Source organism: Tachysurus vachellii, chromosome 8 (assembly GCF_030014155.1).
Source record: "Tachysurus vachellii isolate PV-2020 chromosome 8, HZAU_Pvac_v1, whole genome shotgun sequence".
In the NCBI taxonomy this organism is placed as follows: domain Eukaryota; kingdom Metazoa; phylum Chordata; class Actinopteri; order Siluriformes; family Bagridae; genus Tachysurus; species Tachysurus vachellii.
Window position 1 is genome coordinate 14329077 of NC_083467.1, and position 18079 is coordinate 14347155.

Sequence of the window (18079 nt, forward strand, 5' to 3'; positions counted from 1 at the left end):
TTTATTCATTTTTTGCTGCCATTTCGGAGGGAGGGATGATATACTCTGTCTTTCACAAAGCCAGGAGCCAATCATGTATGCAGAGAAGGACAGATACGGTGTTCATCCGTTTACATACTTACATTTGGCAGATGCTCTTAAACATCTACAAAAGTGCTTTAAAACCTCTGTCAATGGATACATTATAACAGGTCACAACAGCAGTCTAAAACTCTGTTGGGAGGAAATATAGCAGAATAGATATGAGTCTGTACAGTATATGTAATAGCACCATTTTACCCACGTGTTTTATGCTGCTCTGCATCGTGAGCAGCAGTTGGGAAAGATATGGTTGGCTGGTTTCACATGTATCAGCAGAAGAAATAGGAAAAAAAAGGAAGAAATGTTATTTTTGCTGCAAGACTGTTGTATAAGATTAACATTTATGGCATTTGCCTGACACCCTTATCAAGAGCAATTTACATTTTATCTCTTTTTTATACAACTTGCTCAAGGCCCATAGTGGCAGCTTAGTGGCCCTGGGATTTTAACACAAACCCTTCTGATCAATAGTCCAATGCCATAAAAACTGAGATAACAGTAAGATAACAGTGAGATAACAGTGAAATACCAGTGAGATAATAATACTGATTAAGTGAAATGTCAGAAATATTCAGATATATGAAGTATAAATATATAAAATAATAATTTATTTTGTGATTATCGAATAAGATCTTAGATTCATCTAATACCATATTTTTTCCCAGTACACAGTACCTTAGACCATGACATGTTTTTATGTCACAAATTTCTGTTGTTTGTAGCTACACTGTAAACTGAGGCACATTTTACTTTTTTCCATGATGATCAATCAGGTATATAAATATTAAACAAAATAAGGACAAAATGGAAAGGAAGGCACGATGTACAGGTAAACGTGTAAAATAGGACAAAGCTTTTTAGCAACCTTGCATAAATATCAGTGTACTGCGTCAGCTATATATGGTTGAAATGACGATACAAGCGTGTGTTTAAACTATTAAAGACTGGATGACAACCACATGTTGGGACAGCAGTGTTTCTTTCTGACGCACATTGATTTTTAAACAATTCAGGGTTATGTTCTAATAGACTCTTGCAAATCCAGGTGAAATTCTTGCAGTGCAAGTCACTTAAGCATACAAGAATCTCAGCTGACTCGACATCCCCTGCATTATTTGGTAGCATGCACCTGCTCTCTGCTTTTCACAGGTGGAGTATAATGACGTATGAGATTAAAATACCTCGCAAACACAGCTGTCCCGCAACACCTGAGGAGGCCGAGGACTGCCAGGTACATGCATGACAACCCCAACATCCACTATCGAATCGTATTTGCCCAATGCCGTGTTTCTATTTAAGAGTGCAACATGCAGGGCAATAAATAAATGGAAATAAATTAATTTAGAATTCTGTTTATTTGCTGACACTTGAATGTTTTTTTTTTTTGGGCACAGTGATTGTATACACCGTAGTGCAACCCTCTTTGCTGAACGGCATAAATATTTATTAAATCTTAAATCTATAAAATGATTTATTTGGGGTGCTAATAACCCTGAGAGTCCTGTAATGTTGGTAATGTCGCTGTAGTTTCAGATATCAGATTATGAGGATTCAGTTGCTGCTCATCTCACAAAGATCCTCAACTCAGATCAGCACTCTGTGGTCATATCCTCAGCAAAGTAAGTCAACCCATCCAGTGTTATATGTACACACAAACACACACATACACACTCAGCTAGCGGAATTGAAGTAAAACTGAACTATCCTCTCCTCTCACTGTCAGGATCCTGTGTGAAACAGTGAAGGACTTTGTTGCCAGAGTTGGGAAGTCCTATGAAAAGAGCACAGAGAACACAGAGGAAGCTGAAAGCATGGCTGTGAAAGTATGTTTTCCCTGCACCTTGCTTCTTCTACATTGGTTTAGCTTGATTTTTGTGGAAAATTTAAAATCCTGCATTTTCAAGGCAACACACAGCCATGACTCCAGTCCTGCCATACTGTCAAGCAACATGATGGCTAACAAGCTATAACACAGTAGTTAGCTATAAATAAATCCAAATTCGCTCCAATAAAAAGAATTGACTATGTATATATAGCTACAAACCATTTTTAAGTGTGAGCAATGTTGGCAAAACTTTGTTACACTAATGTTTTCTAGTCTTAGGAACTGTTGAATACATGAAGGTGTATATGAATTCAATTCTATTTATTAGGAAATGGTCATTTCAAGCTTGTGCCAAATCTTAATAGTAATAGTAATGGTTTTAATAGAGCCGTATACTGACTCGTGTCTCCTCTCTATGCAGTGTACAGTGCTGAATGAGAAGCTGGATTCACTCCTGCAGGCCCTGAACACAGAGGCTCAGGCAATGAGTCCTCCTTCTCTCACCACTCCCCCTATTGTAGAAGAGGAGCTGGAGGAAGAGGAGCTGGAGGAGGAGGATCTCAGTGAGGAGTCTCTGACGGAGCTAAAGGAGAAAATGGAGGAGAACGTAACAGAGAAGGACTCTCCACACAAGCTGTTCCGGCCACGTGAGCAGCTCATGCTGCGTGCAAACAGCCTGAAGAAAGCTGTCAGGCAGATCATCGAGCAGGCTGAGAAAAGTAATAATGACAAAGATGATTACAATGTTTTGATGAATGATTTACTAGCACTTTTCTTATTTGTACCATTGTTGAACAGTGGATCTGTCTATTTAGGATTTGTGAAGTTTATTTGGTGTAAATATTCACATTGAAATTGATGTCAGTCGTGTTTCTGCTCCCTAGTGGTGGATGAACAGAATGCTCATACAGATGAACAGGAACTGCAGTCTCCTACAGACATTAAAAGGAACACAGAGGAGGAAAACAAGGACAATGAGAAGGATGAGGACACTAAAGAGCTGGAGAGTCTGCCCTGTGAGTTCAATCTGCACTCACGCAATTTAAAGTCTTCAGTCAACAACAAATGAGTGTACGATTACATGTGGTATCATAATGGGTAGTTAAACACAAGCCATTTACTATCAGTATATTTTAGATAAAAGTCTGGAAAAGAAATTGGCTTTGATTTCTGAAAGTGTGATGATGGTGCCCTCTAGTGGCGTAGGCAAGGTATGAACATTCAAGATACTAAATGATCTCTTTCAGTATGTGATGCGAAATTACCAGAAAGAAATATGTGATGAACAGCAAGAAAACTTACTTAAAGATACATTTTCCTTAAAGAGAAACTTTATTCCTGCAGTATTCACATAACTCTTTTTTTTGTCTTTAATATGTATGGATTATGGTTTATTGTTGGCTCTGCAGTATTTTTTTTTATTACATTTTCCCCAAAACCTTAGATGGATTGCTTTGCTCACAGATTTAAAGCTTAAACATTTATAGATTCCAAGGCAATATATTTGTCTCTATAAGGACCATGTGATTGTGAGCTAGACAGTCCTATTTATCCAGGATTGGATAAAATGCTCCAGAAAACATTACATTATCATTAGCTGCTGTTGATAAGCTATCGTTGATTAATTCAAAATAATTCTATTATGTAAAAACAAATTCTGAAACATATTGTGATGAAGCATTCAAACTTTTTGTGGCTACCAGCTTGATAATCTTACCTTCACTCTTTCTCAGATGTATTCACTTACAGTCAGTGGTCACTTTATAAGGTACAACTGCTCTATGAGGTTACACTCATTTACTTAATTAATACTATTAGGCACGCCTTCTATACATAGATGGAGATTGTAGGTTACCCCATCTCCACGTAGTTTCCAGTCCCTGCACCCCATCAATACTGTCCTCCATCGTAGTTCTCAATCCTACTGTAGAATAATACTGATATATCTGGCATTTTCTTTTTATCTCAAAATGGCTATCATAGAGAACAGATTCTTCTGTGTCTCTCTTGTGTCGTCTCTATGTTAACGTGCCTTCTTTCTTTGCCCTATAGCGGCGAAGTCACCCTGTTCACCTACGGAGAGACGTGTGAGTCGCAGCACACAGTCTTGTGGCTCTTTCTCCATTCCTCCCTTTACCACAAGTAAAGAGAACCTGCCTGTCCTCAACACTCGCATCATCTGTCCAGGTATGATTGCTCTGACATTAAGTTATGATCCACGAGAGAATAAAGTTTCATTATTTATTAAAAGGCTCTAATACTGTAAATGGATTTGTATCGAGGTATTTAATTCTGGTAATGACACTTTCTGATCTGCTGGATTTCAGGCTTACGTGCAGGCCTTGCTGCCTCCATAGCTGGAAGCTCAATCATCAGCAAGATGTTACTTGCCAACATTGATCCATTTGGAGCCACACCATTCATTGACCCTGACCCTGATTCATTGTAAGATCTTCTGACACACCTCTTAATTCACCCCTACACACACACACATGTACACAAATTCACACACACTCTCTCCCTCACACGCACATTGTCAATTATATAAAAGTTCACCTTCTTAACACTCAGATGAACCTTTTTCAAAAATCAAATATGGACATGTTTCAGTTAGATCTCATTTCTAACATTTTTTTTTCTTAGAATAAATTCACTTTAACTAAAGGTTAGATAGAGTTTTGTCATACTTTTAAACATGTGAAAAGTATTTTTTTCATAATCTTTTTTTCACCCATCTTCACCAAGTGTGAGAATAATTATGGATCCAAATGCAATCGCTTATATACAATTTTTATATTTATGCTTATTTATAATTCATGTAGAGAGGGGTATCTGGAGAAGTGTGTCATGAACAATTACTTTGGGATTGGCTTGGATGCAAAGATCTCACTGGAGTTTAACAACAAGCGTGAAGAACATCCTGAGAAATGCAGGTCAGAACATCTCCTCTCTGGCTATATAATAATTCTTACTATATGATATTATTAATAATTGTTCCATCCCCACGTTCCCCTGTGTTAGGAGCCGCACCAAAAATATGATGTGGTACGGAGTCTTGGGAACTAAGGAGCTACTGCAGAGAACCTACAAGAACCTGGAGCAAAAAGTGCAGTTAGAGGTTAGAGAAGAAAGAACATAGTAATAACGTTACATTTTAATACACAATTAAATACTTATTATGACTTAATAAGTTAATTCACTGACAGAGTGCATTGGTTCTAAATTAGTAGGAAACAAATATTCATCCATGGCTTGTTCATTTCCACTTTAAAAAACAAATAACGTAAATAACACTTTTGTGTGTGTGTATGTGTGTGTGATGGTTTTTGCAGTGTGATGGACAGTACATCCCACTCCCCAGTCTTCAGGGCATTGCTGTGCTGAACATCCCCAGCTACGCAGGAGGAACCAACTTCTGGGGCGGTACCAAAGAGGATGATGTAGGGGTCCCTAATAAGCTTTGATCTCTCCTCTTCCTGTATCTGCTGTATAGATAATAATCATCCTCTCTCTGTGTGGAAATAGCTGTACTTGACATTCGTTGTTCATGGCATTGTTGGTATTGTAGAAATCTTGGAGTTTGACCCAGGCATAAGTCAAATCTTCACAGTGGATCTTCCCAAGGATTTTTTGTATCTGTAGATCTAACGTGAGCTTCATTTGCCATTGGACTTTATCCTACCTTAATAGGTGTAATACCGTAATTACATGTATGTCACGTTCACATGCTTGTTGTAGGAAAGAACAGGAAACATGGACAATGCGAGGTTCATTCATACAGATATCTTTTTGACGCCATAGTAATATTACTCAGTTGCTGAATATAATGGAATTTTGGTCAATTATAAGCAGCGTATTTTCACAGCATAAAAAGAATTAGATGCATTTAGCAAAATGAACAAAATCTGAAAAGTTGAAAGTTTGAATCAAATTCGGATCAGAAATATCTCTGAGTTTCCTAGTCGTAATTACAACTTGCGCGGTCATTCATGTGCAACTTCTGAGTGGGAGACTCACCAAACAAAGGCAGCATTAGTTAGCCTAATTTGAGGCTGTCCTCAAAGTGATCCCCAGCACACAGATGAGCAGCTTATATCACTAAGACAAGCAATCTTTCTGTGATCCATTTAGTGGCATGTCATGTCTCTGTACCTACACCCGCTTCGTTGCACAATTACAACAACACAAAGGTTTGTGCACATTGATAGATGATGTGTTGAATGCTGACATGTGCATTTGTTAAAGTCAGATATAAGCTGGCCATGACCAAATACTTATGAGCAGTTCTTAAGCAAAAGGAGAGACTTGAGTTTCATTGTCCATATGTTTTAGCACACAGAATCAAGCCTGTTTTTATATTTCTGTTGTTGGCAGATCTTCATAGCAAATAAACACTTGTTGATATAAAGCCTGGCACAGAACAGTCTTTGCTCAATTCAGACCTGTCTACTGTGGTTTAAACTGATGCTTCTGGCAACAGACTGGTTCTAAACACCAAACACACTGACATTGTTTATAGATATCTTCTGACATATGCAAATACTCAGAAAGGATGCACTTGGAGCTGTGATTACATATCTGTCCTACTACAGCAGGTTCTGACCACTACAGCAGCTTCTGAATATATAAGAATGTGTGTTGGCAGAGCAGTATTGACCTAGATCTCAAACCCACACCGAAGACATCCTCTCCTACTTACCTTTACCTGCTACTAAGGACAGTTCTAACACTAACACGAAATTGACTGATTTGTGATGTTTGTCTTCTTCAATGCACCTTGATCTGAAATGAATGGATTGTAAGTAAATTGCTTGTGCAGGTCCAATTCTGAAGAAACCCACTCTAACTTAAACTGGCTTCATGCATTTAGCCATTTTTGCCTAACTAGCCATGGTTTGCATAACATACAACAATCCACAATAGTTAATTTCACAGCATTCTTTGTTGCGTAAACAAATGTATTCACACACAAGTTGTCTGTATGGCATATGGAAATTTTCAACTGAACCCCCATTTTCTGGCAAGTGAGCCAAAAACGGGATTGATTCTTTTTCTGACATTTACTTTGTACATTATAGATGGAATGAATTAAAAAAAAACAGCACTCTGCTTTTTTCTTTGCCATGTAGATATTCTGTGCTCCATCATTCGATGATAAAATCTTGGAGGTAGTGGCTGTGTTTGGGAGTATGCAAATGGCAGTGTCCAGAGTGATCAAGCTCCAGCACCACCGTATTGCACAGGTGAACTTTACTTTATAAAATGTTGCATATATCATTTTTATTAATCCCCAAGATTGTAGTGAAATACTCACATGATCTCGACTTACACGATGAATTCCTGTCATTGTCCCAGTGTCGCACAGTGAAGATTACCATCCTAGGAGATGAAGGCGTGCCTATTCAAGTGGATGGAGAAGCCTGGATCCAGCCTCCTGGAGTTATTAAGATCCAACACAAGAATAGAGCACAGATGCTGACCAGAGATCGGGTGAGTGTTAGTGTGCAGGTGGACACAATCCAAGTGTTGCACTTTCGGTTGAACTTTCTGTTTTGTTTTTCCCCTACAGGCATTTGAGAACACGTTGAAGTCCTGGGAGGACAAGTTGAAGTATGACAAGCCTCCACTGAGGCCACACCTATACTCTCAGCACTCTGTAGATCTAGCCACTGAGGAAGAAGCTGCACTTGTCCAGATGTGTGCCCGTGCAGCTGAAGAGCTCATTACCAGGATCTGTGAGGCAGCCAAGACAAATGGGCTCCTGGAACAAGAGCTTGCTCATGCTGTAAATGCTGCATCTCATGCCATCAATAAAACTCACCCCAAGTTCCCTGAGGTGAGATAGCAATCTAACATAATACACTGCAGTTGAACTGTATCAAACCAATTGTCACAACACAGTTTTGGCCACAATATATCTTATGCACACATGCTTTGCCTAAAGGTTTGTTGCGATGTAATCTACTGTGTGTGTTTCCTTTAGAGTCTAACCAGGAACACAGCTATTGAGGTGACCAGTACAGTGAAGGCCTTGCACAATGAGACTGAGTCACTTCTAGTTGGACGAGTGTCATTGGTAAGGCAAATATAAAACTAAATTTTACATTTGCTTGGTCATGTAGTCTGTCTGTCATGGTATGTCCTATTTCATGTTGTGTAATTGTGTCTGTACAGCAACTGGAGCCTCCTGAAGAGGAGTTATTGTCCAGTGCATTGCAGTGCGTTGAGGTGGAGTTGGGCAAGCTGACTGAGATCCTGTGGCTTTACCACATTCTCCAACCCAATGATGAGGAGGTAAGCCCAGCACACGAGTGTGTATTTAAAATTTCTATTATTCACAGCCGTCCAACATACTTATCACTAACATATCCAACATGGCCATTACTAACATACCCACTGCGATTATACTCAACAGCTGCATGTTCATCACTAGTAATCCCAGCACACCTATCACCCACATGGACATCACCAACATGCCCACTGCTAACATACACAACACCAGCATATCCATCACCTAAAACAAATCTTCAACACAGCCATTCCCATCACTAATATGTGCAGCTTTTACATCACCAAAGTGCACCATCATCAGTGTTAAACCTGATCATAATGCCAGACATGCCTATCTCCCATATGTCATTAACATATGCGTGATTATTACCAGCATAACAAACACACGCCACCAAAATAGCCATTACTAAAATGCCAATTGCCAACACACATCAGCAACTTGTCCAGTGGCAGTGTATACAACATGCAGGTGACCAAAATGGCAATCACCTACATGCACATAATGAAACCAAACAATTACCGACATTCCCTTATTGATGTTTCCAGTATTTGAACACCTACATGCTTATCTCATTTACATTTACAGCATTTAGCAGACACCCTTATCCAGAGCGACTTTTATCTCATTTTTATACAACTGAGGCCCAGCAGTGGCAGCTTGGTATATGTAGGAATCAAACTCACAACCTTCCGATTGGTAGCCCAACTCCTTAACCACTAGGCTACCACATCCCACATCTCAAGTATACCTAATATTTCCATTATGCCCACCATGAACGAGTTTTTATTTGAATTTTATGTTTGTGGTAGGACCACTCCCTGGAGTATGGCAAGAGAAACAGCCGAAGTGGCATGTTCCGTATTGTGCCAAAGTTCAAGAAGGAAAAAGCACTGAAGAAGTCCAGCCCACAGTCAGGTAAGTCACATGGCTGTTCTGACAAAGATATTCATTGGACATTGGAAGATTTTATGTATGGAACATAGTGTTGCCAGAGTTTGTTTTGCAGTTGAGAGGAATTCCATAGTGCCTTTCCATAGGGAATATGTAATTCCAAAACCATACTGAGAGGCAATCCTGATTTCTCACTAAAGCCATAGTGCAGCGTGAAATAACTATGTGTCTGATCTGTTAAATCCATCACGGCGGTGCTATGGGGCATGTAGGATGCCATAGATCTTCATGTAGCATCTGTATCCCTCTCAAGAGTTCTCTGTTCTGTGACATTCTCAATACAACCCAACCATCCATGAGCATCCTGCACTTCCTTTGTACATGATGTTGTCCTGTGAGTCAGATACAGTCTCATGTGTCCACACGTGAACAGCAGGCACAAACCACTATGACTTAACTCACCATAACAAACATACTCAAATTAAAATTCATGTTTCCAGCAGATAAAGGTTGAAACCACTGGACTCTTGAAAAGTATAAAGTATACTGAGTAGCGAGTTATAATTATATAAAATATATAACTTAGTATTTTAAACGATTATATGCTTTATATAACTTTTGTGTCACTATTATAAATCAGTGCATATAAGTAACAGAAATTGCCCTGGTGTTTCAGTAGTGTTCTGGATGATGTCAGCATATAAGCTTAATAATGTATCTCTGACGCATGGCTTCTTGCCTGTGGATGAGCAAGTGTATGGCTGGATGACAGTTGAAACCATGGTTCAGGGTCCAGACATAGATCAACAGGGTGCACAGGCTTAAACCTCCCGTCCTCCCTGCTCTCTCTCTCTATCTCTCTATCTTCTTACTCTCTGTCTCTCTCTCTCTTTCTCTCTGTCTCCTGTGTCTGCTCTGAATGCAGTGGTGAATGTCCCACTCTGATAACCTGCATGCCAGAAATTACCCTTTGGGTGTGTGCCAGTGACCAGAGATTTCGTACCAAACCAAAACCTGTTTAACCCTCTTTTTGCCAGCTGCTACCGCCACTCCTTTCTGTGTCTTCTCTTTATGTTTTTTGATTCCTTCCCTCCTTTGTGGTTGTTGTGTTTTATTTTGTTTTTCCTCGGCCCCCTGACTCCATTTGCTCATGTCCTTTGCGGCCTGTACGGGGCTTGGAGACTGAAGGGGCCTTGTTGCTCTTGACTTGTGTAGTTCAGAGGTGGGGCACTGAGGAGGTGGGCGCCTGGCTGGAGCAGCTCAGCTTGGGGGAATACAAAGACACCTTCATCCGCCATGACATCCGCGGCTCCGAGCTCCTGCATCTGGAAAGGAGGGACCTGAAGGTATACACACACGGCCCTTTCGTGCCTCACAATGTCCCTCAGAATAAGCAGAACTTTATCTCTCTTCCTATAGCTTTCACTGACTTTGTCTCTGTATCTTTTCTGTCCTTTTTTTACCTGACCCTGTTTGCTGTTTTGTGCTGCACTGCTCTGCTTGGCTTCCTTTGTGCGAGTGTTGTTTGGGACTTGAACCTACTTACATGCTAACTAACTGTTTGTGGCCCTGCCATGATACGGCTTTAGAAAGCGTTGAGATTAGAATAGAGAATAGAGTTAGTGAGAGGTGAAAGGGTGAAGAAGAGAAATCTGCTCACATTGAAGGCCACTAAAAGTGTGACTTCACTTGCAGCATGGTGTGACACATGCATCAGCTTGTGTTGTTTGTTATAGACACATAAGTTCACAAGTTCACCGATGTCAATTGCTAAGATCTGAATGAGCATGCCTCTGTTTGTGTAATTTTTTTGATACAGCGAGGTGTGTGTGTGTGTATGTGTGTGATAGAAAGAAGAAGAAATTAGTTGAAATGTATCTAACAAGTGCAAAGCTGCTGCCAAACCAAAGCAGTTTCATAGCCATGTAAAATATTCCTGAATTAATTGTTAAACCAGTAGCTAAAAACATCATTGACCATTTTCACATCATTGTATTTTCATTTGCACTTGTTGAGTATATTTAAGTTTCATACTTGTACTGTGTCAAATGTTACATAAATCACACCAGCAGAACTACACAAAGGTCTTGTCTATAGCACTTTTTTATCCAGCAATTAAGACCTCATCTGCAACCTGGGTCCTCCAGTGTCTTTATCGTAGCATCAATTGTATGTTATTATTTGTGCTAAATGTATCACCAGTCTTCATGATTAAAAATAATCAATAAGACATGCATGCCTGCCTTGGAAAAACCCATCACATGTTGCGGCTGACTTCTTGACTAAAAAGCAGGTGTTCTGCCTATAGCACACATAAAACATAAAACATCTGTGGCAACCTGGGAAAAAACATTTTGTTTGTCTACCAGAGTTCAGCTGTGGTGACATCTGTCAAGCTTCCCCAGACCACCACTCCTATACAGTTGTTGGACAATGAAATGGAAACACTGGCCAATATAGTGTTGGTGGATTCACACCTATCTATGCACTTCACTGATTTCACGTTCCATAAGTAAGAGCAGTGTGTGAAGGTTGAATTAGCATCTGTGACCAGGACAGCAAGACTTTATTGTGTATCGAGTATCCTCTCTGTAACTGTCTCTGTAATCATAACAGTCAGTGCACGAGGAAGCTGAAGGGGATGTCTGGGTACTAAGTTGGACTGTATCCAAAAAAACCTAAAACCACAACAGCCCAACTGACTTCAGAATCAAATTCGCAACCTCGACTGAAACTGTTGGTTGGGAGTGTCACTATTCATGGTCACTCATGCCAGTGCCAATTATCAGTTTCAATGGTTCCAGCAGCAGAAATCTTGGGCTGTGGACAATGTGAATCGTGTATTATCTTATTATATAATATTATTTTAATCCACCTTCACTGTCTTTCAAACATCCAAGAGAGTTATAGTGTGAAGAAGTCTCAAAGGAGCTTACTATCTTGACTGTTTCTTGCCCAGAGTGAATCATTCCCTAGGCCCACAACTGGGACTTGATAGTCCCGTCACTGCCAAGGACTACTAAACCATTCTGGAGGACTACATGCACCCAATAGTTCAAACATTTTACCCTAAAGGTGGTGCTGTGTATCAGGATAATAATGCACCAATACACACAAGACTTGTCAGAGTACTTTGGTGAACATGAACGTTAAGCTTAACATCTCCATTAGTCCATTAGCCTGCACAGTCACCAGATCTGGTTATCATTGAGCAACTTTTGGTGTGTTTTGAAAGTGTCAGAAAAAGTTTCAATTAGTGTCCTGGCCACAAATGTAGGCCCTACACCATACTAACAAATGATTGTGGTCTAAAAACAAGTGTTATTTTCATTGTCCAATCCCTGTATATATATATATGTTCCCTCCAGGATGATAATTCTAGAAAAGGTTCCCCCTCATTTCATGCCCCTGTCATTTATCTGGGAATGACCTGTGTTTTCTGTAGGTTTGTGCAGATTTGAGAAATCAGTGAAAATGATATTTTAAACATTTTATTAGTACATTTATTAGTTGCATTTTTTTTTTTTTTTTTTTTCTCTTAAATTATTATTGAAATTTTTATTTGTTGTCTATTTATGGTGAGTTTATTTTATTATATATACTTCTATCATTTTAATAGTTTTTTTAAGTGTTATACCAGTTAATTCGCTGTTTGTGTTTAGCTTTCCATTAAAATATTTTATATAGTAACATCGTTTAATTTTCTTTGTAAAAATTGAAGCATTGCTATGTAGTTTCTAAGTCCATATTAATTTAGTAATTAACATATTTAATTTGAACTACTCAAACAGGCATAACAAAAACATTTTAGCTTTTTTAAGTCTGTATCTGCTTAGGCATCAACTTAAGTAGATATCCTTTATTATAAAAATGAATTAGTACTATGTCAAACTGATGTACATATACAAACTGCAAATCTGCCATTATTATTTGCACAGGATCTGGGGATCTCGAAGGTGGGTCATATGAAGAGAATTCTCCAGGGAACTAAAGAGCTGGCCAAGAGCGCCATGGTGGACCTGTGAGGCTCAAGGAGTCGTTTCCTTCAGGAGAAGTGAACATTTTACAGAGCTGCATTGTCTGGATGAGCTCGGTAATGAGGGATTTCCTCCCCCCCCATGATTTAGCATAGCTTTAGAGTACCTGCGAATGTGTTGTTTTAGTACGAGTGCTGGTGCCAAAAGAATTGCAGTGGTCGAATATTTTCAGGTGGTTCTTAGATTTCCAAAAAAAAAAAGCCATTTCTTATTGCATTGATGGCACAATCAGGTATGCAACTCTCACTGCAGAGGCAACTTCTGGCATCTTAAAAAGAGTCAAGTAGCAAAACAGGACTTCCATAAAGTGTTCACTGTGTGTGAAGCAGGGCCAGATAATAGCTTGCTGGCATTTTGTCTCGTGGTGGATGGCTACAATAGGATGGAGACGTGATGTGTCAGCAATATTCTTCTTTTGACAGCACTGTTTACATTTTAAAGAGACGGGAAAAAGGCTGCTGAAGAGTTGCACTCTAACTGCAATCATAGCAAATGGTTTTTCATTTAAGAAAGAAAGTTGATTGAGGGGTTTCCTAAAGCAGTGACATTCTGATGCATGGTGAATTTGCTTGATTTTGGATATGTGTTTCACTGCATGATTAGTGTCATTTTTTAATTGTACAAACTAACACTTGAACAATTTTTCTATGACTTTAGTATGATACCATTTGTTACTACTGAAGCATCCCTGTGGTCTTACTAGACTGCTGTTTCATTTCTATATATTTGTTTGCATGAGACTTCTGTGTCAAATAGCAGTGTCATGTACCATATTTATTGTAAAAGTGAGTTTTATAGTAGGACATCTATGATTTATATTCGATTAGGACACTGAGGAACACAAATATCAGTTCTTTAAAATATCAGTAAGGAAGAATACATTGAATTGCCCCATATGTTTTCTTGAAATCATTTACATTAAGTATGCAAATTTTAAATATTCTTTTAAGTATCAGAATATTAGTGTGGAGGTTTTTATTAGAATTATGAAATAATGTTTCAGCATTTTTTATTTTCTGCATTTTGACTATAGGCCTATTTGGAACATTTAGCTATTTTAATTGCAATAAGAATCTTGTTTTGGTCATAAGATATCGCAGTTGATCTGCAAATTTGTATAAGTTTCTCATAATTAGTATTCCTTTTAATAGGGATAAAGTATATGTTTGATAAGACACCCAGAACTAAATTGTATTCTTAGCTGGCATTACAGGGTATACAAGTATACGTGAGGTTTTTGTTGGTTAATATATGCACTGTAAATATGTTGAAACAGTCTCTACTGTTAATTCCAGCTGTAAGGATATGGTTTGTATAGGTTAAGGCTAAAACGTTCTATAGATTTTACACACTTGATTGTGTATAGTGCACCATAATACAGATGTGATTTATAATAATGTTTAGTAATCGCCTTTCTATGTTAAGTGCTGTTGTATTCTATTGAAGGTGCAATATTGTATTTATTTTGATACATTTTCTTCTTTATGAAGCTTTATTATGCGTTTTTTTTTTTTGTTTGTTTTTTTTTTCCAAGGAAAACAAGAAATCAATTCGTGCACTCCTGAACCAGTTCATGTTGTTTTAGCTATTTAAGTTTAAGGTGGGTTCGTGGACATGCCATATTCTCACCTAATTCATAAAATCTTCCTTAAGCAAGTTGTTGGTCCTTTCTATTCAATTGTGCTTCCAGGATAATTTGCTAGACAACTGGATGTTCTATTAGACACACTATGGAACTAGCAGAATTACCTGCTGTGCCTCTTTTATTTTCATTGCAATGGAGATTTTCACCCTCCATCTTCAATCATGTTATTTACAACTTTTATGTAGGTTTCACTTGGGGTTTATGACATATTACAATTTTCCTCTAGGGGGTGGTAGAGAACTGAATGTGGGTTTGGTAAAAAAATAAATAAATAAATAAACAAAAAACTAAATAAATCATAAATCAAAACAAAATAATGAATAGAAATAGTAAAAGAATGACATCTTTATTCTCTAAATTTTCTAATTGAAAATATTCATATCCATTAAATAACTTTGCAATGATCAGATAAAAAAAAAATAATAAATCAGATGGGAAAAACTAACAATACACCTAGAGTATAAAAATAAAAAATTGTCCATACATTTGACTGCAGATTAGATGGCTGGCTACGTCCTATGATCAGACTCTTAAAGGGAATGTAATGCATTGAGAACCTCCAGAAGCTGAGTGTGTTAATGTGCCTAAGAATGTAGAAAACACACGATTTATTGGGAGCAATGGGAGGAGGCCTGATTCTCTGTGGTTCTAATTTTAACCAACATGGTTATTTTTGGATTCTATAAACTTTCACACTACACTCTTAGGAAAAAAGGTTCCTTAAGGGTTCTTTAGCTTTCCAAATGTTTTCTACTTGAAACTTTTTAAAGGGACCCCATTTTTGTAGGTTTCTGGGTAGAGCCTTTCCCAACAGGGTCAACCTGAAGAACACTTTAGGGTGCTAATGGAACCTAATGGATTTTTTTTCAAAGCGTGTCACATGTAATTATAGTGAATGTAGTCTTGATTTTATCCTTTTATTTTTACTCTTCATCAACAGATATGCATTGCCTTAGAAAGGAGTCAAAGACTGTTTTTTATTTTAAGTGAGAAAGTGATTTAACCCACACTGATATATTATCTATAGTCATTGCCAATGATGCAAGTACAACATGCCATCCATTGACTGCATATCTTTCTAGAAACTACTAAAGTGCAGTGTTAACAATGTGCAATGCCATACATGCTAACTGTTAGAAAACTAAGACACCTGTAATGGTTTCATAGCCTCTGATTATAGCACATCGACAAATTAGGGAATTGATAGCCCCTGAAGAGAGTACTGAAGTAATTTGACCTTAGAGATTTATCATTTTACAACTGTAGCAGGTTAACAGACCTCAAATGAACAGTGCCTCGTATGTGCTTTCATTTTCATTCATTTTCCCCAAGTGCAGTCTTCCTCTCAAACTGCAGTTATTTCGTCTGCACACATTCATGCGTATCTGTCTCTGAACAAGCTCTCAAGAGTGTATCCCCAAGACTGAGTGTGTTTTTGATAAGATTTCAGGCTCATTTGAGCTCGGGATTATCTATAGATGGTGTACATAAAGCTGTATACTGCCTGATTTTTTTCAAAACCAATTCACATGAGAATTTTTTCGAGCAAGTGTGCTCTAGAGCATATCGCTGACATGATCTTATTATGAGTGGGAAGTGGGATGAGTTTCATTTGTTTACATTGTGTTTACAATGGCACAGTTTAATTTGTAAAACTATGTGTATAGCTATATACATTTGCATATTTATTAAGGTTAAACAAATGATGTGTATGTGTTTTCACCATTGGGATATAATGTTACAGTAGTCACTTGTATTGATATCTGGATGATCTTTTGGTAAAGTAGTTGGTAATTTTTATGACTACTAAGTGACTGTTTTCTGTGCCTTTTTATCGTAGGTGCATGATTAACTATTTATTACAATATAAAAGTCACTGAGATGTGTATTTTTGTATCCTGATTGAATTAATGTCTCAATTTTGTTGTACATTTTGAAGTGGTAAAAAAGGTGCCACATAATATCTTCTTCAATAAAACTGAATGCATACATAATGTATGGTATCATTCTCAGTCTCATTTTTTCCTGAGTTGTCTTGTGAGGTTTTGAAATATTGAAAGTAACACAAACAAGTAAAAAGCAAGTCATAGGAAAGATATGAAGTCAGCTCCAGAATTATTAGCACCGAACCTTTGGTAATGGTTCGAATAAAATGCCTAAGTGGTAAATTATCCTCAGACTGAAACTATGAGAGAAACCTTAGAATAAAAACTTTTAAATCCTGGCCCTTTCGTAACTCTGTTGTTTATACCCCATTGAAAGATTAAGTCAAGATGACTGCTTAAGATGTCTCAAAATTTAAAAAAGTAAAATTAAAAATGTGAACATTTTCTTTCATATTTCGTTACAATGATAAGATAATTAACAGCCATTTTAAAATAGTTTGACTATAAAGTTCACAAATGTACATATCTACGGTTAGCATTATATCTAGGGTTCTTAACTATTTTACAAAAAATAAGAAAGACAAAAAAGATCACTATAGAATTACATAAACTACTCTAAGTATTTAATCAATATAACTTTAAGTGCTTTAAGGGGTTCAGTGCCTTGCTCAAGGGCACCTCAGTCGTGGTATTGCCGGCCCAAGACTAGAACCCACAACCTTAGGGTTAGGAGACAAACTCTCTAACCATTAGGCCACGACTCCCCCCAACCCTATCCACTCCAACCGACTCTCCCCCCAACCCCATTCACTCCCACAGGCTCTCCTCACCAACCCCATCCACTCCCAATGACTCTCCACAGCAACCCTATACACTCCCAAAGGCTCTCCTCACCAACCCCATCCACTCCAACCGACTCTCCTCACCAACCCCATCCACTCCAACAGACTCTCCTCACCAACCCCATCCACTCCCACAGACTCTTCTTACCAACCCCATCCACTCCCACAGACTCTCCTCACCAACCCCATCCACTCCCACAGACTCTCCTCACCAACCCCATCCACTCCCACATTCTCTTCTTACCAACCCCATCCACTCCCAATGACTCTCCACAGGAACCCTATACACTCCCACAGACTCTCCTCACTAACCCCATCCACTCCAACACTCTCCTCATCAACCCCATCCACTCCCTCAAACTCTCCTGACCAACCCCATCCACTCCCACAGACTCTTCTTACCAACCCCATCCACTCCCACAGACTCTCCTCACCAACCCCATCCACTCCCACAGACTCTCCTCACCAACCCCATCCACTCCCACATTCTCTTCTTACCAACCCCATCCACTCCCAATGACTCTCCACAGCAACCCTATACACTCCCACAGACTCTCCTCACTAACCCCATCCACTCCAA

The 18079-nt window shown here is 38.5% G+C and overlaps 1 protein-coding gene across 5 annotated transcripts in view; it reads left to right on the forward strand.

Annotated features, from left to right (window-relative positions):
- dgkh (diacylglycerol kinase, eta) overlaps positions 1-16765 on the forward strand; it is a 54368-nt gene extending 37603 nt beyond the window's left edge. For 4 of the 5 annotated variants that reach the window (XM_060876417.1, XM_060876421.1, XM_060876420.1 and 1 more), the window contains 18 exons: positions 1231-1312; positions 1609-1700; positions 1805-1904; positions 2328-2625; positions 2791-2922; positions 3959-4093; positions 4234-4351; positions 4729-4839; positions 4928-5024; positions 5239-5346; positions 7036-7149; positions 7262-7396; positions 7476-7742; positions 7890-7982; positions 8081-8200; positions 9008-9113; positions 10305-10435; positions 13028-16765. In XM_060876417.1, the coding sequence (XP_060732400.1) occupies positions 1231-1312; positions 1609-1700; positions 1805-1904; positions 2328-2625; positions 2791-2922; positions 3959-4093; positions 4234-4351; positions 4729-4839; positions 4928-5024; positions 5239-5346; positions 7036-7149; positions 7262-7396; positions 7476-7742; positions 7890-7982; positions 8081-8200; positions 9008-9113; positions 10305-10435; positions 13028-13114 (2326 nt within the window). In that variant the 3' untranslated portion in view covers positions 13115-16765. The remainder of the gene's footprint in view (positions 1-1230; positions 1313-1608; positions 1701-1804; positions 1905-2327; positions 2626-2790; positions 2923-3958; positions 4094-4233; positions 4352-4728; positions 4840-4927; positions 5025-5238; positions 5347-7035; positions 7150-7261; positions 7397-7475; positions 7743-7889; positions 7983-8080; positions 8201-9007; positions 9114-10304; positions 10436-13027) is intronic. The other variant, XM_060876418.1, reaches the window with a different exon arrangement.
- The last annotated feature ends 1314 nt before the right edge of the window (positions 16766-18079 follow it).